We start from the raw sequence: 23684 nt of genomic DNA, 5'->3' as shown, positions 1-23684 counted from the left end.
TGTTTGGTTCTGCCAAAGGTTATATTCTGGAACAACGTGATCATTATCAGCCTTAACTCTGGATGTGTGGGCTGCAGCTTGATTATTTCAGTGAGCTTGCCAAGGACGGAGGCTCTGCTCGCTCAGTGCTTGTTGTGCTTTACATGCACAACATGCATGCTCTTTTGTGCCCAGCTCCTGATGGGGCAGGCCCCTGTCAGAACTGAAAGAGAAGCTCATTCACTGGAGATGCTCAGTATATGCTTTTCTGGTCAGACTGTCAAGTGGAACTGCTGGGAAAATATATTTTCTATTAAAAAATAGCAAAAATGTCTATATGTACAGCTAAATACATTATTCCTCTTCATGTGGATATACAACTAAATGGAAGACTCAAAAAAACCACCATCAAAATGATACCTAAAAACATAATACTAACCTCAGTTTAATTGACCAAAATGGATCCTAGCTTTTGTAAATAATGAAATCTAGTAGCAGTAAAGCTTTTGTACTAGGAATGCATTTTCTTGTATTTGTTTGAGATTCCAGCAGCTGAATTCACAGAACACTTAGATAAGCACAAAAATACTTAGGAAGATCTTGTCACTAGTCATTTTCATTCTCCATGAGAGATTATAGATTTGAGTCATTGCTTATCAAAATACATGCAGCTTTATTGTTATATTTGGTTAATCAAGCACATTTTAGAAATAATACAGATATCTCACTCACACTGGGCAAATTCTATTTGCTTGTATTAGGAATTCATATTTTCTGGTTCTACTAAACAGCTACAAGTCTTGATATTTGATCATTAAACTTTAGAGAAAACTATGAATTGATTCTCACCGCTTTTTACTTTGGTCATCAGCAGACTTTACTTCAGTGTGATCCCCAAGGTCTTCATCTCTGAAAGTGAGAAAGACCTCACAATTAATAGAAGTATTTTATTTAATCTAAACATATTGAATGGACTAATTTATGTTGAAGAAGAAAAAAATTGTATGCATTTCCCAGGTAAGATTCCTGACTATGAGTAAGTTATCAGCACTGGCTGATTTTTCAGTTTTCTTCCAATACGACACTGCAAAAGAATTACAAATTACTCAAAAATATCAAGACCATTAGTCTTGATAGACTTGAGTAGACCATTATTATATGATAATTCAGGCTGGAATTCAGGGACTTCAGGACCTTGCTGGTCCAACCTTCTGCTCAAAGCAGGGAGGCTGCTCAAGTATTTGTCTAGTTGGGTGTTGAAAACCTTCAAGAAGAGAGATGGCACAGCCTCTCCAAGCAAGCTGCTCCACTGCTGTGCCGCCGCGGGGCCTGACGGTAAAAGAGGGACTCCATAGACATTTTCTGAGTTGCGAGCAGGTCAGGGCAGGAAGCAGGAACCCCTAAAGTTTATTTACAAAGGCACTTAAATACATTTCCTATAATGTCCATCCATTGGAGGATGGAATCCCCACCTTCCAATCCACACTGGCCAAGCTAACTGTCAGTCACCTTTTCTCCTCCCAACTAGAAATATGTAACCAATGAAAGACAGTTAGCAAAACATGGCCAGTGTTTACATTAACAAGCGGGAGAGAAGCTCCACATTCTCTTTCAATATGAGCACTCGACACACAGGAAAAAACCTCATGGCAACACTGCTGGACAGCCGTTCACACAGCAGTCAGAATGTCTTGTGTTTCATCTTATGGCTGCTGTGTCACAGTGTGGTGCCGTGCTACAGGGGAAGGTCCTGCCTACACCTTCCAAGCTGACTGTGGCTCTGTCATTGTCCCTTGATAACAGACTTTCATTCAGTTCAGGCATCAGTACCATGAGCTATGGAAATGACTGCCAAAGTGTGTCCCTTGCTTTCTTATCATATCCAGCCCAAGTCTCTCCCAACTGCTGTTACCTAGGGTTGTGAACCATCTCTAGGTCTGTGTGGTCACATTTATACCAGTAACTCATCAATCATTGGCTGTCAAAAAGCTGATTTAATATAATAAATTTCTTGTATTAAGATATGTCAGGTATATAAGATATAATTTTACATTAACATTGTATATTAAATGCTCTATAATAAAAAATATTACCCATTGACAAATTAGGTTTGAAAAAAGGTCACTGTTGTCCTCATTGGAAAACAAATAAAAATCTAATTATTTTTACTGAACAGAACCTATTAATACCAATATCCAATCAACCATAAATATTTTATAAGTATATAAGGAGCAGATTATGACAGGCTTGCCTCTTATTTTTCTGATCAGCAGTATTTTTTTCAGTCAAATCTGAATGGTCTTTTCCTCTGCAAAAAAAACCAAATAGAATGTTAAGGTATTCCCCCTATCTAGGAAGGGATCAAGTGTTATAAAAGAAAGAAATATATTTATGCACACATTTTTAAAAAAATAGTAAATTTTTAGTTAATTTTATGTTCAAAATTTGCAAAAACTCATGTTCTTGAAGAAAATATGTTTGTAATTTTCCCCTAGAAAGATAAGGTTCTGTACTATTTATTTATTTATAAAAAATATTATCTAGGACATCCAAGAAAATAAAAATGCTTTTTAAAATTCTATTAATGCTTTAGTTTAAGATTGTTCTTTGCCAGTGAAGAAGAAACCTGAACTTTCAAATAATTTAGAATTAATTTACAGATTCCAAGCAGCTTAATCCATATTTGTGTCATTTATTTGGAAAAAATGCATTTTTATTTAAACTAAGAAACTTCAGCTTCTGGAGATAACACCTAAATATATGGCCAGATGTCCAAAATTTTGCTTCTGGAATCACAAGAAATTATCTCTGTGTGTCATCATGGTTAACAATTAAAGCATTGATCATGTCTGTATTTATATTGAAAATGTTAGTATCTGAACACACTTTTTTACACATAAGGAAACATTTTATTTGATTTCATAAATACAATTAAAATAGAGGCTAGGTTTTCTTCTGTTTTGCTTACTATTTTAAAATGGCTCAATCAATTAGATAATGGAATGACTTATGAGAAGTACTGTAAGAAAAATTCCATGGTTCTCTTTGGGTAGAAGAAGAGAGCAAAACAAAAGGCCAGGTTAGCTCTGTGAATCTCCTAGTTTGGTCTTTTTAATTCATGATAGGCTTAAAACTTTGGATACTCCTAAAATTCAGTAGTGTCTCAAAGTCTTAGACTCTATCCTAATAAATTCTCTGTTAACATTCTAAAAAAAGATACCCAACTTAGAGTTTAGTGCTAAATGTGTATCTGTATGTATGTGTGCATACATGTAAGATTGCCTACTGTAAAATAGATGATCACAGGTTGACAACATTTATCTGTTGTTATTGTTTAGAGCATGGTTCTTGAAATTTATCTGTAGCGTGTCAGTTCTCATTGTGACAAATATTACACAGCTCTCACTAGCACAGGACCCCACCAGTTCCTCCCTCTCTCTGTGCTGAAGGGCTGCTTGCAGGCCTCCAGAAACTTGGCTTGAAACTCATTGAACTGACACACTGTTCCAAAAAGAAAGTTCAAGCTGTTCTCTATGGATCACTTACCTTGCAGACTGAAATTCTTTGTTACACCTTGCTGGGAAACACTTACCATCCATGAGTTCTACAATATTTTGTTTACTGCCCCTTCTCTAACCATATCAAAATATTTCAGCGTTAGTTTAATTGTGGAAGAATATAAGGCATTTATGGAAGTTTGCCATAGGTAGTATTTGTTCAGCTAACAGTGCACATGCCAGTGAATTAATCTGTATTTTTATACTTATCTTTCTGTACAAAGAATGCTAGTTATTAATCTATAAGCATTTTACAGATTAGCAACATTACTTTCCTGACATTCTTATAGTTGCAAACTACTCACGGCCTTAGAAAAGTAGAGCCTGAGGAACTTTGAACACTTACTCCTTGTCACTTGTGGAAGAACTTGTGTTCACTTTGCTGAGGTTATCAAGGGCTTGGTTCCTTTAGAGACAGAACAAAACCAAGATCAAGTAACAATTAATATAGCCAGCTGTCAATTAGTCAAATTAAATACTCATTTTTAAAAATGTTATAATTGACACATTCTTTATGAAAGAAAAAATTTAACTGATGACCATCATTGTACTAATTCCAAGGTACTCATAAATAGAGCTATATGCCTACCATATACATATTAAGCACATACTCTTCCTGGAATAAAAAGATCAAATTATGTTTTGGAAACAAAAAGTTATACCTAGTACTTTTGTCAAAAAGGATAACTCGTGCTGAACATGCATCGTGGACAACTTCAAAGAGTGTCTGACCCATAACACTCTATGATTCAATAAAAAAACTTTGCCAAGTAGTACAATCAACCAAGTACTGATATGTGTGTGATTCATATCTCAACTAGAAAGTGATTATGGACTAAGTCTTTTTGTCTAAATTAAAAAAAAAAATAAAAAAGTCCTCTTGTCTATTTGGTAGGCTATCTAGTGGGTCTAAATACTCCTTCCCAAGTAAACTCTCACTTCTCATAAGAAATGTCATATTTAAACTAAGGGGTGCTGAGATCTGGTTACATCCACTGATTCTTGCACTTCCATACAGGGATGGAATGTCATTTATCATTACTCTCTGATATAAGGAAAAAAATCTTCCTTGAATTACATCTTGTTGGTTAATTAATTTCCCTTTTTCAATATATTAATCTTGAAAATATATCAATATAACATAACTATTAAAAAGGGAAATATAAATTAAGATAGTGCATACTTTTTGAATGAAACTTTTAGTAGGATCATGGCAAAACATGGAGTGTTGCTTTTAGCACCTTTATTTCCCTTCAAAGTATTGCACTTGTATTAACATTTCTATAAAACACTTTGTTTCTGTGAAAATGCATTGTCGAAATGCAAACTTCTCTACTTGAAAATTTTCCAGCATCCTTTCCTAAAAAGCTACCATCTAGTAACCTTGGCTCACTACAAAAAGATTGTAATTTGACTCCTCAAAACAAAGCAAGGGGGAAAGAATGATGCCTTTGATGATATGACTTCCTATAGGACCTGTTATATAACCTGGCAGGCAACAGTGTTGCATGTTTCTTTACTGACTTTTCGTTCTGACCTGTTCTGTCATGAAACAACATCTCTATGGAAGATAAAGGTAGCCTCTTCAGGTTTCTTCTTGGTCATATTTGTCAGATTTGGGGCTCCCTTTGATAAGATTATCAAGATCTCCATTTGTTTAGAAATTAAACAATTCAGTGCAAGGAGAGCTGACAGCCATTTAGCTAGAATTCCATAACAGTCATTAATAACTTATATACTTGTGGAAATTCTCTTTATATTATCACAGACTTAACACTTCTCAGAGTATTCCTTCAGAAACTGAAGCCATGCAGTTATCCAAAAATATCCTTTCCTTGGTGAACCGGATGGCAAGGACAATGATGAACAAGGATGGCTTCCTCACCATGAAGGCAGCAACACCAAAATTAAAGTGTGAATAAGAGCTCAGGTAGTTACTTAACTTGTATTTTTGCAACTTCTATTAAAAAAAACCAACACCAAACCCAGCTGTGCATATGTCTGGCTTGAGTAAAATATGTACTACTATTCTTGTCTCTTGATCCTCCATTTCTTTCTGTTCTTAGAGGTATTTTAAATATTCATTTCAAGTCTTCTCTAAAGTCTATGGAAGGTTTGAAATTGAAGCAATCTCAATTATGATCTTTATGTGCTGTGCAACCTGCACATACATGGCAGCCTCAGTGTTGTATATTCACCCAAAACTTAGGAAGCAGATTTGGGGCTCCTGTTCATTCTGCCTGCAATCACAGGATTATGTGCAGTGTACTCAGCACAGTTATCAGTAGCCTTTCTGCTGACTTCTGCTGCCTTTCCCAGCATGGAGCAATGGAAAAGCTGTGACAGTAGCAAAGCTGTGCCCTGCAGGCCACTGTGTCTGTACTCTCCTGTGTCTGATTGTCAAAGGCATGTTCGCATTTGCAGAACCAAATCCCAGTGTGCTTCTCAATGAGATTTAGCTCAGTAATGCCGATATGTTTGAAATTTTTACTCATGGTGTATATGCAAAACATTACTTTTTTATGGTTTCAATTTCACACTGTTAATCATTTCTGTGGGTTCCTCTTTCAGAATTAGATACCTTAATTGAAGGAGTCTTCTTATAAAAATATTCCAATACAAAGCAGATAAAATATGCTCCCACAAGGCAAAAATACTAGAACTTTCTGTGTTAATCTTTGTAAAACTGTTAAAATAGCTCAGTATTATTGTATCAAATACTACATAATTGAATGAATAATGGTATAGAAATATATTTTAGAACATCAGGAAGTTGTATCACCTATATATTTGTTCTTGTAGGTAGTAGCTTTCTGTCAAAATGGGAGGAAGAAAGTCCTTTGAGATGAGCAGGAAAGATTCTGGCTCTAAGACATGTTCCTTTAAGTTTTCACATGTATTTTAACACTTTTCCCACATAACTTCAGATTTCTTTAACTTAAAATGCTCTGTTCACTCTGCACAGAGTTTTCAAAAAAACGACTGTTATCTAAAATAGTTCAAACTTGGCCTACTGCCTGTTTGGAAATAATGGGGGAAAGAAATTTCCAATAATTTAAGACTTATTCCTTCAGAAATGCATGTACTGGCCCACATTAATCCTTGGTGTAACTCACAGGATAGATGAGTTAGTTCCCTTCTGTAATCTTTAAATCATCATGACTTTGCAGCTGACAGCATTTTGTTACTTCCTCTCACATTATTTTGTTCTTGTCAGTGCTTTGGGTATCCCAGTGCACTGACTGGCTTGCAAGGAAGATTTTACTTGCTACCTAGGTAAGGCTGTGTGTCCTTGTCATTTACAGCCTGATTCATACAACACCAACCCTGAAGGGTCCTAATAAGTGAACAGAAACAGTTTCTGTTGCAGATTGCAGCACAAAAATACAAGCAGATTCACCTGCTCAGCTACACATTATGGTTCCTATGGAAGAGAAGTTCTGTAAAACAGAACCTTGGAAGGTATGAATTTATGGTACACTTCTCAAACTTTCAGCCCCATGAAACATCTTGACATGACTGCAGTAACCAGGACATCCTTCAAATTCTTTGCCTTGAGGTGGCTGGCTTAGTGCAAAGCAGAGTGAGGTCATAGGATACACAACTGCAAGCTACTTGTTCAGGCCTAGTTCAGGTTATTAGCAACTGAAGTTAAAGAGCTGTCATTTATAAAAGGACAAAATGAAAGGTAGGACAAGCTGTAGCACATGAGGCATAACTCAGAATTTATCTGACTGTGCTCAGGGCATACTTTTACTGACTTTTTAAATCTCTCTCTGTTAACAAAGCTACATTTATTTCAGCATTAGCACACAGTGCTATCAACCAGTGTTGATTTTAGAGCATAATCTAGCCTCACATGAAAAATTAGATTAGATCTGCATTATAGAACCTAAACAGAATTTCAGGTTAGGTTTCATTTGAGAGTTGTTACTGTGTTAAAAAGCAGCACTATAACTTACATCTTTCTTAATACTTCTAAAAGAGATGACAAGTATTAAAGTGGAAAAAGACTAACCTATATTCATACATTAAAAAAGCTCCTTGAATATCACAGTATCAAATGCAGTGAAAGGCTCCTGTGGAGAAGGATTTCCAGTTGCAATACGAATTTCACTTGAAAAAAATAAACTATTTTGCTGTCCAAGGCTGGCTGAATTGAATTCATACTTCTCACATTTGTCAACAACTTTTTAAAACATAGATGATGATGGAAAACAGCAGCATGAAACTTCTGTACAAAGCGGTTTAGACAAACTAGGAGAAATATCTTTCAAATATGGTAGGTGGCCTGTAATAGATGCTGACATTTTTCATAGGTCATTCCAAGGGATGCCACTTCCAAGTATAGTATTTTCTGAGACAGCCATTATATCCCTGTGAACATTCTGCCTAGGGTGAGTATTTTTGAAATGGATGAGAACGAGGTAGGTCAGACAGGCTGCCAGGAGGAGAAGATATAGTTTGCTCACAAATTCAATAGGATGAAATATTTTAATAAAGACTTAGGACATAGGTAAAAGTTTTTAGGAGCACCTGACTCAAGATAAATAATATGCATTTTTGTATACTACATAAAAATATTTGGAATGGCAGTACAGAAGATTTTGTATTGTATATTGTATAAAAGGATCTCAAGTACCGAAGAAAACTAATTTATTATAAAATAGAAACATTAATATTTGGATTAAGACCTAGGTATGCTTGTCATTATTGTTAAACTATGAAAGACAATTCTCTTTATTCGTTTACTTTTCTCGTTTACTTTATTCATTTACTTTAGGACCACCTCCTAAAAAAAAAAAAAAAAAGAAGCCTCTTCTGCTTTTAACAATACCTTTGCAGAAAATGCACAAAATGGCACTCTGAATCCAAAGAAAGCCCTGCCCTGAAGTATAGGAAAACTCATGAGCAGCTGGGCTGCTGTGAGCCTCATGCTATAGAGTTAGCCGTGATGTTTGCTGCTGGTCTCTGCTATTTTGCCTCTAGCTGTTTGTGTAAAATGGGATTAGAAATCTGACAACTAATGAAGACAGTCCAGCAGAATAAAAGACTAGCGAAGAACATAAGCAAAGTAGGTTTAAAAAAAGCTGTCAAGGCAGGCTGCATGCAAAATGTGTGGCTCAGTTTAACCTGGGACTCCTACTCTGCCATATCTTGGATGCCTATGCCTCTCAGACACAAACAGACAGGGAAATTACATAAGGCTTGTGTGACAAGCTCTACAGAAATCAGCTAAATTTCAAAAGCTTAATATCTCTGATCCTATATCAATATCAGCAAATATCTTAATATCTCTGATCCTATATCAATATCAGCAAATATCTTAATATCTCTGATCCTATATCAATATCAGTTCCTTCTTTATGGAACAAGAGTGGTTTGCAGTACCTGATTCTATTAATGTTAGCTCTCTCATGCCTTCCTTCATTTAATGTATGAAAGATCTATGGACATTTTCAGTAAGCAATCTTTAAAAGTAGAAAAATTTAATGTAATATGTAATCACACAAAGTGTGATTTTTTTCCTTTTATGCTTGTATCTAAAAGTTAGAGAAACTGAATTGTCTAAATTTTGCTTTGCTTTTCAGTCTGCATTTGATTTCTTACTGGGAAGAAGAAATCCTTTTTATAAGTTCTCTTTAAATAGAGATCTAATACTTTTCAGTCCTTCTGCTCTGTGATCTATGCTTGTGAATCTCAATTATTTCAGATAGTAGTTCTGAAATTCTGGTGTAACTGTTGACAAGTTAGATCACCATCAATAAGAAAAACAAATTAATTTGATCCACACATTCAAGCATATCTCATAAATCTTTTTGATTTCTTGGGGTTTTTTTAATCTTGAAAACATGCAGATAAAGATTCAAGCAGGAAACACAAATCACACCTACAAAAAAGCTGTAGTGGTGTTATTCTTTAGTGAAAGCATTGAAAATCTTTCTAATATTTGTATCTGAAAATTCTGAAGGCAGTGAAGAAAGCATCAATGCAAATAGACTGTCCTTAATGCTAAGGTGAAATTGAAGTTGATTCTAGACATGTGGGAGTGAAAAACAAAATTTTAAACAGGCCCCAGATAAGCTCTTGAACCACAAGGATCAGGAAGTAGAGAATGAGCCCACAACTCTGTCATCATTCAGTATAAACTTACATAACCTGTAAAAAGTCCTGAGCCTCTACTCTAATTCCAAGTGTTTCCTAATTCTTGAAGGCATTCTTGCATTGTTGCCTAAAATTTTATCATCCATCTTTGCTGATACATCAACAGCTGACGTAATACCCAAGCAACAATACCGTGCTATTTTATGGACTAGAAAACTGAAGGACTGTACATATTTCAGACTTGTTGGAATGCCTTTAATGACTGAGACACTTGATGTCAAATCCAGGGATAAACAGTGTGGTTTTGAATTTAGTCATTCTGTCATCAACATAATCATGAGCAATCCAGAGGCAGCTCTATTAAAGGAATCATGCACAGTATTTTTAGTAGATCAGCATTTTTCTGATTAAAAGCCCTGAGCAGAATTATAAAAACTACCAAAATGACTCCTTATTTCTAATCCATGATATAATAAGATATCTATATTTTTAAATGTGATACCAAACAAGTTGCATCTGATGTCCTATCTTCAGTGATCTCTCCCTAGTGACCTACAAAGCATTTTCATCAACAGCTTCTTGTTCTGCCATGATGGAATATGAGAAGACCGCACTAAGAAAGTCTGGCTAAAACCATAAGGACATTTTTGAATTAGTCATGTCAGCACAGGAGAAGACAGAAACAACCAATTGCCAAGTGGGCCTTCCAACTCCGAAATACAAGAGTTGGTCTAGAGTATATTAAACAAGTCAGCCATCTTACTTGGTAAAGTTTAGCATCATGGACCCAGCTGAATTTTGATCTGCTGTTATGGCTGCTTTACTGTTCCTGAATCAGGTGTTGTCAAGGATAACTGAGGATGAATAAAGGAACTTTTTGAGAGAAGATTGGCATTTATTCCATATTAGGGTGCATTTCCTTCCACACTGCTATGCCCACTAATGAGTGCCAGGAGCCCTTGCTCAGGCCTTTCATCAATAACAGCAAAGAGTTAGAGGACAGCAGAGAACTGCAGTCAACTGAAAATTCCTTTATAACGTGCCAAAACAATTGTAATGTTTAGCCCAGAGGATTTTTGAGTTAAATGCAGAGGAAGAAGCTGTTGATCAGAATGTTTATAGAAGATAGACTGGGAAAGATCACTGGAAAAAGGCAGCTTACTCTATTTTTCTGGAAGGATATGTATGACCCTGTAAATACCATATTAAAATTTCAGTTAGTAATAAGGGGCTTGGATTTCTTCACAGAAGCTGTGCAACAGTGAATCATTTGTATCAACATGCAGAAAAGCTGCAAGCCAGTGTTACAGTGAACATCAAATCTGTCAGAATTGAGAGACAGAAGGAGCAAAAAAAATTGCTGTATTGATTTGTACTATCAAAAACAATTTAGAAAGTGTAAAGCAACTTCACTGTACAATAAAGAAACAATTGTCATTGTAGCAAAAGCAAGCTAGTGAATTATGGATGTGCTTATACGAGTTCTGTTTCAGTATCCTTGCTTCCAATAACTTTTGAGGGACACAAGTGTCCTCCAGAAGATTTTAGAGGTCTCTAGATGATCTAGCTAGAAAAATCAAAGCAAATAAAAGACATCCCAAAGGAAAAGTCATACAGGAATTACTCATGTAATAGCCATGCCTTTAAATTTTGGCCATCTAAACTTTAGTCCAATGTAAGATAATTCCTTTGAATATTTCCTGTGGCTCTTTGGAACTGCATATCTTACAGACTCATAGAATGATTTGGGTTGGACCTAAAAGACCATCCAGTTCCAACCCCCATGCCATGGGGAGGGACACCTTTCACTACACTACTTTGCTCAGAGCTCCATCCAACCTGGCCTTGAGTACTTCCAGGGATGGCAGTCTAATGAGAACACACAATTAGCCAATGTCTCAAAATGCACCTAACCTGTTCTTTTTGTTTTGTGCTTTATGCAGTTCTAGAACAAAAAAGGCTTTGTCAATAAATGTTTATTTAGGAGACCTGACATCATTGTTTTAATTACATTGGTTTGGAAAATTCCAAGTCAATAACAATTCACTATTTTTTTAATAGGAGCCCTGTATCTTATATTTTTTCCACTTTTAAAAGTTCCCAGGTGTTGATAGACACAGCAATGTGACTTGTTATTACTAGCATTAGTTTAAGCAGGTAATTAATGCGTTGCTCTTTCACAATCTATTGCAATGAGACTGGAAACACATCTTGGGTCAAATAGAAATATCATTAAAAAGCAGCATAGTACACACAGATTTACAGCATTGTCTGGAGAGGAGTAATAATAGAGAGTTACCCTGTACACTAGGGGAAAAACTGCCAGACAGAGCAGGAACATAGGATTCTCTTAATTATGTCAGGAAAATTTATTGTAGTCCCTTGTTTCAGTTCCCTAGAAATTGCCTCTCTCATCCACATACTACAAATATACAGCTGAAATATTTTCTTCAAGACAACTTCTGTAGCTGGCAGACCAAAAAGACATCTTTATGTAAGGGTTTCTGCAATATGCCCTTTGCCCCTACAGACTAATAGTCTTTCCCTGGTAGCAGACAATCTCACTACAGATGCTCTAAGAGCTGAGTGAGATCCCTCTCTAATCTCTTGTATAGACCCTATTACTATCATATCACCTCAAAGCTTTTCCTCAGGTATGTCCAACATGAATTAATTCTGATATATCTATGAAAAATAAAAGATAAATTCATTAGTTCTACAGTTCAAGAACTTATGAAAATACAGGTTTTTGATTTTTCTGCATTCTTTGGTGGTAATAAGTTTGTAAATGCCTTAGTAAATGTGACTTGCTGTGCCAAATACCATTACTTTCTGTAACAATGTGTAGTTCAATACATGTGAACCCATTATAAAAGCCTTTTCATAGAAACACAGATTTTTTTGTATCCTACCTGTAAGGATTAATGAAAGACTGACTAAAAGTGTGTTAAACACCCTCAGAATGTTTGAAGTGGTTTAATGTGATTTTCTACAAAGCATTGTTCTTTTAAAAAATGCCAGTTTTTAAACACAGCATTTAATGGTTACTACAATTATGGAAAGGGGAAAGGCAGACTGAGAATCTTGCACCTTCACTGATGTGGAAAAAAGCACAAAAAGGACTTGATAAGCCACGAATAAAAGTCCCATTGAGGAAATCAGAAAAATGTCTCTGTACTTATCCAGTGTAGTGCTCATCTCCTGCTGCATTTGTGAGATACAAAAAGGCCTGATTTGACCTGTTATGCTCTGAAACATGCACAATTTTTAGGCAGTAATCTTCACTTCTTCTGTGTCCTAGCCTACTAATGCTGCCAAGAGTATCCATAGATGCCCTGTGTAATCATGAGATGCCTATTCCATTCTCTTAATCATATCCAACAGGTGAAGGTCCATGTGTCCATGCCTTCAGATGTGATTGATTAGACATAGATATAGATACAGATATAGAGATAGAGATAGAGATAGAGAGATATACAGTCTGTGTTTTAAGATGGATGCCAGGTCTAACCGTTGTCCTTAAAAATGATGCAATAATTGTGCTTTTTTTCTCTGCAATTTTAACCAGAAGAGAGTATCTGACATCCTTTTTCAGGTAAATCCCTTCTGAAAGATTTTCCTTGTATCGTTGAACAGTTTGTTAGAAAGCCAATTGCCATTTTCCACTTATTTTATACTGAAATTAATCCCTTATTCCTTTAACATCCCTATTAGAATCCTGAATGACAGACAATTAATCAATTAAGTCTGACTTTAAAAGCATGAGCTGAAAATCTTTCTATTCCAAGTAAAAATATAGGTAACTAAAAGATGTAAATTAAAACAGTATTCTAATACAAACTGAAATTACTATATATACTCTTCATGTAACTGTTTAATTACCCTGTGTGACACAACCATTTTTGCCAAGAATGTAGTGATTATGTGACATCTTTAATAGCAGAAAGGAACTTTTGCTGGCAGCTGATGAATGCATTTTTGGCTAGCAAAAATGTAACAAAAATCTGTAGTTTTGTGAAGCTAGCCTAGCAGCAGCAGATGGATGACATCTGAAGCATCAGCCAAATGTAAAGGAATTATAGCAGCAGTAGAGAGGGCTGAATTTTGCCCACTAAGATTACAGACTACTTACAGTTTATATACTGACACAAATAGCAGTGTTGCCATAGAAACTTGTAGACCAGTAAAATATTCCTCCAGCTCTTCACCAATGAAGGGACAGGAATACAGAGCTTGGTATGGTAATGAGAGCAACCAGGGGATGATGAATGTGAACTGATTGAGGGTGAGGATTAAGTCAGACCTTAAGAAGCCCTTAGCAGTGAAGAATAGCTGTGACTTCCCTAGTTAATAGTAGACGTATTTAATTCTCTAAGATCTCCAACATTTGTTGACAGGAAAATGTTTCACTGAAACATTGCTTTTTTTCTTCCTTTTCCAAGGGATTACACTGTCAGACATCTTTTGGATGCTTTCTTAGTCATTCTGTACTGGTTTTACATTTTCAGGACTTTGGGGGAGGGGAAGAGGATTCAAAGACTCTAGCATCAGATCTCACAAAACTGAACTTTATGAATCAAATCAAATAAAATTAGCTAATTTAAATTAATTTTAATGTCTGCACCATTTAATATTTCCACATAAAAACTGCAAATGAGCTATTGTGATTCTCAGTGCATATCTAGAAATCTCTTTCTAATTTAATTCAGTTCATAATTGCATATTCAGGCATTTTCGTCTGGTCAAGGTCACAGAGTAAAATTTTTTGCATGTTTATAGAATCATAGAATGTCCTTGCATTGGAAGGGGCCTTAAAAATCATCCAGTCCCAATCCCCTTGCATTGGGCTGGGGCATCTTCCACTAGACCAGGTTGCTTAGAGCTCCATCCATCCTGGCCTGTAACACTTCCAGGAATGGGACAGTTATTGCTGATTGCTTTGAAAAATATAACATCTCTATCAGTACAGAGCCTTACAATTTGTTGAAATTTTGGTTAAAAAATGTAGGAAAAAAAAGTCTGTGTCTTTTCCACCAAAAATTTTTATGGTATTCTGCAGACTTTCAAAGGTTACTTGATATGCCATCTAACTTATCCCTCAAAAATAAGTCCATCTGTTGAAACATGCTAATTTTGTCACCCTAAAGGGTATGCATCGGGGTTTTACTGTTCAAAATGGTAACACCACCGTGCACAGGTTGTGTTTTTATATACATAGTAAAGTGTAGTTACTACCTCTCCCATCTCTGAAGAGCGAAGAAAATACACTGTACAATCCATACTACTCTGATTTCTCTGCTTCCAAACATTTTCAGCAGCTTAAAACACATTTACTGCTTTTCAGGATGCAGGCTAGAGAGACTGAAAGATTGAAAAATGAAACAGCTGAGATAACCTAGCAAGTCAATGAGAGGGAACTCAAGAGTTTGGAATTCTAGACCAGTGGTTAGGACTGGATAAATGCTGCATTAATTACAAACCATGTCCAAAAGAGGTATCAAATACTGAAATAAAGCAAATTCAGTACTTAATATCCCAATAATCAATGTTTATGAAAACATTGTTCTGATTATACTGTTTATGTTACCTTGCTGTAGCTTGATCATCAGTCTTTGATTTCGGAGGGGTGACCTGTTCTGATGAAAGGGCAGCCCTGCAACAGGAATGGTGAAAACATACTTAAGGCACAAGAAGACATTAGAAAACATATTGCATCACTTAAATGGTTTATCATTGTAGATATTATATTTCTTTCAGGTGTAACTACAATGAGTTTGCATTGTCTTTGAGAAAATTATTCTGGTTTTTTCTTTAAATATATATATATAAAATATATGTATAAAGTATTATACATATATAAAAAAGAAAGATAATGCTTTAGTTCACTAGATTACCACCTCCACTGAGCCTTTTGAAAAACTAATATCCCTAGACAAGCTATTTTGCTAGTATGGATACAGTAACAAAGTGGAATTTCTTTACTGTTCAAAAGTTATTACACAAGTAAAAAAACTTGAAAAACGTTTTCTACTACCTAATATATCTTATTTAGTGAAGATAAAAATTTTATTTAACTAGCAAAGTTCTGATTTTTTAAAAAGCTAAATAAATAAACATTTACAACTTCCTATTTTTCTCTATTTATGTGAACAATCAAATTGATCACTACAGGGATACTAAAATTATGAGTAATTAGAAGAAAAGGAGAAGGTGGCAGATAGAGTTGATGAGGGTTACCTGCTTCTTTAGAGAATTTTTCTATTAGTATGGCAACTCAACCATGACAGGCTGCGTAGCTGTCTTAATTATAAGTCATGAAATTGCAGACTGGTTAAGTAATCTGTTTTTAATATGGACCATGTGAAATGGACATTTAATTAATGAATTAATTTAATAAATTATTTTTATAAAATCAGAGCAACCTTTGCAGACAGTCAAATTTAGAGTACTTTGCATCAATTCATTTTAATGCCTTTTATTACAAGTCTTTGCATGTGCAGAGCTTCTTGATTTAACTTTCTTTTTCTTCAACTGCTTACATGCTCTTTGACAGTTTCTTTTTCTTTGGATACCTCACACTCTCTTTCACTGCCTTTAGAGCAGCAGTTGCATATAAAAGAGTATTTGCATTAGCAACATATATGACTGTGGAACTAAAACCACAAAGCAGTTTTTAATGTTTTATGTAGTTTAATATTTTTTCAATTTGCGTAAATATCCAATGAAAGCTATATGCAAATAATTGCATTTCTGCAGGGAAGGAAGTCTTCTTCATGCAATTCTGCAACATCAGCTATGGAGAAACCCTCCCAGGAAAATTATACTGTGTTTGTATTATAAATAAATGAAAAATAATAATTGAGGTTTATGCAAAGGAGCATGTTACATTTCTAAATCTACTAAGAAGCAAAGTAAGACATACTTTGTTGGAGCCTCTGAATTTTCTGAAGCGGTTCTAGAGAAAGAAAAGAGTAAACATTTCAGAAACCAAGTAGCAAAATGTTAATATTGAGGCACTTGGCAAGATTTTGATCATTCAACTGCAATTACTTTTACTTTCCCTTCCTTTCAAGACAAAGTTTCTTTTTTTTAAATGTAGAATATATGTTTAACTCAAGTAGTATAATACTAAATTCAAACAATATTCTTTATGTCACTAAGACAATAATTTTTCAATTAACATTCTCCAGTTAATCACTTTGATTAATAGTGTTTTGTTTTCAGCACACAATCCCCAACCATAAAACTCAAATACAGTGAGCTGCTTACAGTTTTAGCTGCAACTGCAATTTCTTTGAAGTGTTCTGTGAAGTGTGTTTAATCAGCTGCAACTGAGGCAAAGAACTCTGGGAGTTCTGAATTACATCTCAGAATTACGAAATTATATAAACAACCCTGACCAAGAAAATCCACATACCCATGATTGCTGGACTCCCTTCCTGAGGATAGCAGAGCAGTCAGCCATTCTCAAATGTGAAGAAAAGACGTAGCTGACGTAGCTCTTTGCTCAGTCTTTAAGACTGATAGTGACCTTTAGAAACTGTACTTATTAGCATCGTGCCTGGCAGTTTATTTCCTGAAACTCACAGGCAAGTAAAAGGCTTTCCTTTGATAAATATTTTTAGTTATTGTAATATTCACAATTTGAAATAGCTTTCACATCTTCAAAGCACTTTTAAAAGCTAAACCAAGTAATCATTAAATGGCCATCACTTTTTTACCAGCTGTGTGTGATGGCATCATTGTTAGAGGATCCAGGAAGGACCATGAAAGCTTCAGAAAGAACATGCCTGTTTTCAGTCTTCTCTGAACTGCAAGACTGGAGGAGTAACTGGATAATTAGTGTCGAGAACACAGGAATTCCAGCATGCTATTGGAAGCTGGGTGGATGCCATACACAGCATTATCCTATGCTTTCAAGATTACCGTGATCTTAGCAAAATACTGAAATGAAGCCAGATAAATTCTTCTCAGCTGGCACATTGAGAACATCTAGTAAGGACTAACTTCAAAGAAAATAAACTTTAACATCTATGAGCCATCTTTCTGCTGGGTTGAGAGTGACTTTGAATCTTGGCCAAATAGATAGAGGGTAGTAAACATAGAGTAAAATTAAAAATAATTGCTAAACTTGGCTTTAAGTCTTCCAGTGCCAGACATTCCATAAAGTCCCAGGGCAATAGTCTACCAAGGCTTATATCTAACATCACAGTGTATCCATTCATTTTTGTTTCATTTAATTTTTGTCGTTGCTGCACACAAGACTCAGGTTGGAAGTTTCCCAGATTAAAACCAGGAAAGCAGAAGGCCATGCTGCAGCAAATAGTGGACACAAGCAAAGAATATCATGAAGGTTTATTTATTAATATTTTAAACCATCCATATTCTGCCTTTAGATAAGAGCACAAGAAACATTCCCTGTTCTCTTTCTATTCTGCCAGAAAACAACCACAACTTCAGAAATAAACATCAAACATTCATCTGCAAGTAACTTTAGTCTGATTGTTTGCTCTTGCATACTTTGCTGACTGAGGACTTAGTAGATTTTGAGGTTTTGTTCACACTGATACCCAAAAGGGCTGAGGGTGAGCCCCTGACTGTGAACCCAAATAGCACCGACAGATCCCTGCCCCTATGGCCAGTCTCTCTACAGCACATTTGCCTTGAGGAGAATTAATTGGAATAGTCCAAAGTGAAACCATGAAAAAAGAATTGCAAGAATGATAGAAAAATTTTGGGAGCACTCATGTAGCCTCAAGTTGCTGGGACTTCATATAGTCAGGCCCCAGTCAATGCTGGGCATCAGGCTGCCAAGAGCCCAAACAAGTACTTGGGCAGGAGATGCTTTCTCTTTGCATGGCATCTTCTGCATCAAACTCAGTCCATCAAAGAACTGCCCTGCTTTCTGCCTCCCAAAATTAGCTCTAGCCAAGAGTTAGGAAACAACCAGCGATCGCTGATACGCACCGTTTGCTTTCCTCTGTTTCTGCCGGAGTCTTACTGCTCGAAACTGGGGGAGGCATCCAAGATTGCCTGTAAATTTTAATAAATTTTTTTTCAGAATTAGTTTAATGCTCTGGGCCTGAACTGAGCAGTGAATTTAGAATAGAAGTCATGTAAAAATACCTGGAACTTTTCTTAAATTATCAGTATTTTCAAAGACTGCATGTTGATACTTTTTAGACCATATTTACAGAAAACTGAAAGGAATAGGAAATAATACAGTAATTTTATTTATTGGGAAAAAATGTATTCTGTGACTCTAGGTAGTCTTTTCTGCTATCTGACTGGTACAAATAAATGTACCATTCATGGAAATGACAACCAGATAAAATGCACAGAGTGTCAAGTATCAACACAAGAAACACAATCAGGCTATTCGAGGTCACATAAACAGCACAAGTACTTGTAGTTCCTTTTTGTTTGGTTGGTTTTTTACCCTCAGAATTATGAATGCAGCAATTGTTTGTGAGGTAAAAACAATTACACCAGAAGCAGTGCAATTCATTGATGGCCTTCCATATCTTCCAAGAGCCTGAAGAGAACTACTGGACTGAAAACAGCATAAAGTTCCACCAAATAGCTCTGTTAACATAAATATGATGACTTTTTCATTTCTACATTCATTATTCTACTGATGGTATTTTTATGCATTAAATATGAAATAGAAAATCACAAATGAACAGAATTTGCAGCTGGGAAGGATGCAGAAAACTATGGCTATCACCAACAGTATATTTCAAATGAAAAACCTATTTAGTTCTACACTCTGTTTTTATTTTTGCCTAGATAATGCTACCTGAAATCCAGATTTTTAAAGGTACCTGTGTATCACTCAGAAAACTGTGTGATTCATATGCACTGCAACAGCACAGGGTCAAGTTTGGCATCAGAGATTTCACAATTACAGTGAGCTACAACACTTTAAAACTGGACACTGCAAATGAGTACACCAGCTGAGTTAGGGGCTGCAGCCAAGAGTTAGCACCCATTGTGCCATGTCCACCAGGCTCACCAGACTGACTCTACAGAGACAAAACTTGTAAATCCCATGGAAAAAGGCAGCGGATGTAAAAGTTTAATTCTTGAAGCTTGCTGAGGAGTTTGGGTGTCCTAGAGGAAGAAGGTGGTATTTTTTTTATGTAATTGTGATTCATTACAGAGGCTTCACAGAATCACAGAATCATTAGGTGGGAAGAGACCTCCAGGGTCATCAAGTCCAACCCAACCCTAAGCTCACCTAAACCATGGCACCAAGTGCCACACCTAGGCTTTTCTTAAACACATCCAGGGATGGTGAATCCACCACCTTCCCAGGTAAACCATTCCAATACTTATTACTCTTCCTGTAGAAAACTTTTTCCTAATATCCAGCCTATAGTGGATACAGTGCTATATACTCTCTGGCAACCAAGCAGTGGTGGTAATGAATACCTCTTTTTCTTGATTGGAGAAGTAACTGCAGTGTTTGTGGATGCTGTGTTAGGAGTCCAAGATTGTCTGTTAAGGAAATATACTTAGTGAGTTAATCTTCAGAAAGAGTATCATTTTAAATTATAAAAATATATAAGAAACCATATTTGTGCTATCAGAATGATACAAATATGTATGGTAAATGCTATAACTATGTTTGTATACCTCAAAGGACACAAAATATGGGAGACCTTAAGGGGTTCTGATGTTTAGACAGCTGCATTTTTCCTTGATATCCAAAGTAATTTCTGACTTCTTAAAATCTTGACTTCTGCACGTACACTTTAGTCTCTAAACACTGTAAGAATCTTTAATTTTCTCACTTTAAATTTTGTCTCTTGTTCAATTAGAATGCTTTATGTTTATGATATGTTTGTAAAACCAACCTATATAAAATCCAAGCCAGTGATTTCTCATAAAATTTATCAAAAAGTGATTGTCTTATCCACTACAATTCTTAATTATAGCAATTGGCAATTCATAATAACAGTAATTGAAGAATAGCGCTTTACAAATCATTTTGCTCTCTGACAGGAAAAAAATATATACAATTTAAGTCTCTCTTAAGTCCCATTCAGAATTAATTGCTGGTCTGTTAAAAAACCCTCTCAAAAAAATCCCATAAAGTCCAATTTATATGATGGTTCATGTGTCATCATCACCATGATTTACAACATAGTGATGGAAAATTATAATTTGAAAGCATGACCTCAATTGAACTTTAAATGCCAGAGATACTGATTTGCTCTTCAGAGTAATATCTCAGCTCTCCACAAGATGACTTTTAATTGCTGTGCTCTCTAGCAACTATGTCCTGTGTAATTTATTACTGACAGAAGTCTACTGACATTGATGAAGGCACAAAGCGATGCATCTGTTCCTTTGCATTTACAAGTGTGGTGGTTGAGCTCTTCTTACTTTCCTTTCTTAAATGAAAATTTCAATCAGGTAATAGGTGTAAGTTTTTTAGAAAGTAATTTTGTAGTGTTGTGGAATTATATGACATATAGAGTGACCACCTCTGAATCAGAGCAACTTTTTAAATAATGTATCAACAATGTTCTGCTAACTTATTTTAAATGAACACTATTTTAATCAAAAGACTGGCCTTCTGACACAAGAAGAGGTTTCCACTGGAAAAACCAGCTAGCTTATCAAAAGCTGTGTTGGTACTCAAGTTTTGGTGTTCAAGTTTTCCACTGGCAATGTTTGACAGCATATTCCATTGAAATTTTCATTATCCTTCCTCAGAATTATGTCTTGTATTTGGTAGATTTTATGCAGAGAAATCTAGAGCTCTAGAACATACACACATTTTTTTAAATATTCCTTTGTTTTTGTATTTAAAATACTGTAATTATTAAATAATTATTATGCTGAGTAAATGTAATCTGAGTTGGTTTCCCTTTTAAACTATGTGGACAAACAGGGTTCTTTAAGGAAAATTTGTCTTATTTTAATGATTTTTTTTTCTCCTCACCAACTATAAAAAGAGTCTATGATAATTTAGATATACATGCCTACATTCCAGAGGTCATGTGGTCAAATGAAGTTTACACCAGGCCATATGCTATACAAATAATTTCACTGTATAATCTTGGTATGTACATGAATTCTAAAGTGATGGTAATATATAATTCTTAGATGATAATGCATGATAAATGATACATGATAAATTATCGTACATAATACATAGATGATAACATTGCTGAAATTCATACCTGTTGTTTTCCTTATGGTTCAGATTTGGGGACTTATTCATTTTATCAGTTCCGGCTGGAATTCTGTCAGAAACACAGGAAATATTTATAATACACACTCTAATTTTTTTTTTAAATCCATTTTCAATAAAATTAAAAGATGGAGTATCATTTTGCCCTGTGTACTGACACCTCAATATCACAAAAGGTAGAGAGTAGAAGCTAAAATTATATAAATTTCATGCATTATTATCTGAAGACTCTAAGTAGCTCACTGAAAAAGAGTTTTCCAAGCTGATGTTCAAACAATAACACTGTATTAAACCTCATTGTTGCTATCAATTTATTACAACTCTTTTGAATTTAGTTAAAATACCAGAAAGAAAGCAATGTTCAGTCAAGCAGTACACATAGAACTGTTGCCTTTTTCTCTGCCTCATCATTCCTAGAGAGATGCAACAGTCTTGTTTTCTTTACAGATTTAATAAATCAATGTGATGTGAAAACAACCTAGTGCAAAATCCCTGGCAAAGCATGGTATTGACCTACACAAGTAACTTCTTTCAAAGAAGTTGGATTCTTTGTGCTTGAACTGATTTCATTAAGCCATGAAATGTACATGAATTTACAACCACATGATTTTTCAAGCCCTTTATGAATTTTACAGTTGTTGCCTAAAACCCTTCAAAATTTTCAGAGAAAACACCATGCAGCTATCATAGCAGAAGCAGATTAGGTTCTAATTTTATTCCAGCTTACTTCCAATATATGGAATATTTTTTAGTAGTAAGAACTGGGGAACTTGGAAAAGTTTATATTTAAAGGGATGTGTATTGAAATAGAGGATGAAGACTAAGTTGAGAGGGTTATCTTAAATATTTTATTAAATCAGCTGAAACACACCTTGAGCTACAACTTATATATAATTTTTTTATTTTAATTATGTATTCTCATCTATAAACTGAAGCTATTGATGCAAAATAATTAATCTTAGAACTATATTCTGATGTTTTGTATAAAATATTTTTTATCCCGCCTTCAAGCAGCAAAAAATACTGTTGTATTTAATGAAAAGCCTTCCAGGGAGTTCTGGGACACAATCTGCATCAGCGTGTGCTCTGTGTCTTTACCAAATCTTTGCAGTTTTGCAAGGAACCCTTTCCTGCTCAGGGCAGCTTGTGACAGTGACAGCAGCTACAGTTGCTGGGAAGGTCACTAGAGGTCTCACTAACCCTGCTGGCGCCGCTGTGGGTGCAAACCCGAGCGTTCCCTCTCATTCCCCACTCGCCAGCGAACCAGCATTTCTTTCACATTTCACCGCCTATTTTCAAAATTCCAGCACAATGCTTTACATACTTTTGTACTTTCTCATTTTAAAGCCTTAAAGGTTCGATCTGGCATCCTACTCCATTGCTGCCATTGTAGCAGAAGCTTTGAAAAAAAGTGAAAGAAAGGTAAGCATTATGTTAACTTCCTGTATAACTTTCGAGCTTCTGATAAGGAATCAAAGAATATCCTCTGTTCACACCCACAACGCTGTCTGCAACAGACACCCCACCCCTGGATCAATGGTCTATTTACTCATGTAATGTTCATCTGAACCGAGTTAAACTTCTGGCCTCCACAGGATCATGCGGTGGTGGCTCCTACAATTCGTAATGAAAAAAATAAATGTCCTTTTCTTATCTCTCCTTTTCTCTTTCTTTCTTTCTTTCTTTCTTTCTTTCTTTCTTTCTTTCTTTCTTTCTTTCTTTCTTTCTTTCTTTCTTTCTTTCTTTCTTTCTGCCTGCCTGCCTGCCTGCCTGCCTGCCTTTCATTTCTTCCTTTCTTCCTTTCTTCTTTTCTTCCTTCCTTCCTTCCTTCCTTCCTG

At 35.5% G+C, this 23684-nt stretch overlaps 1 protein-coding gene across 5 annotated transcripts in view; it reads right to left on the bottom strand.

The window, feature by feature from the left end:
* SCEL (sciellin) overlaps positions 1–23684 on the bottom strand; it is a 69234-nt gene that overhangs the window by 10588 nt on the left and 34962 nt on the right. For 4 of the 5 annotated variants that reach the window (XM_063392270.1, XM_063392267.1, XM_063392268.1 and 1 more), the window contains 8 exons: positions 21836–21898; positions 20076–20141; positions 18609–18674; positions 16564–16596; positions 15229–15294; positions 3883–3942; positions 2231–2287; positions 829–888 (listed from right to left, as the gene is read on the bottom strand). In XM_063392270.1, the coding sequence (XP_063248340.1) occupies positions 829–888; positions 2231–2287; positions 3883–3942; positions 15229–15294; positions 16564–16596; positions 18609–18674; positions 20076–20141; positions 21836–21898 (471 nt within the window). The remainder of the gene's footprint in view (positions 1–828; positions 889–2230; positions 2288–3882; positions 3943–15228; positions 15295–16563; positions 16597–18608; positions 18675–20075; positions 20142–21835; positions 21899–23684) is intronic. The other variant, XM_063392271.1, reaches the window with a different exon arrangement.

This window comes from Prinia subflava, chromosome 3 (genome assembly GCF_021018805.1).
Source record: "Prinia subflava isolate CZ2003 ecotype Zambia chromosome 3, Cam_Psub_1.2, whole genome shotgun sequence".
NCBI classification, from domain to species: domain Eukaryota; kingdom Metazoa; phylum Chordata; class Aves; order Passeriformes; family Cisticolidae; genus Prinia; species Prinia subflava.
Note: the sequence above shows the minus strand (reverse complement) of the source record. Positions and strands in the feature narration are given on the sequence as shown.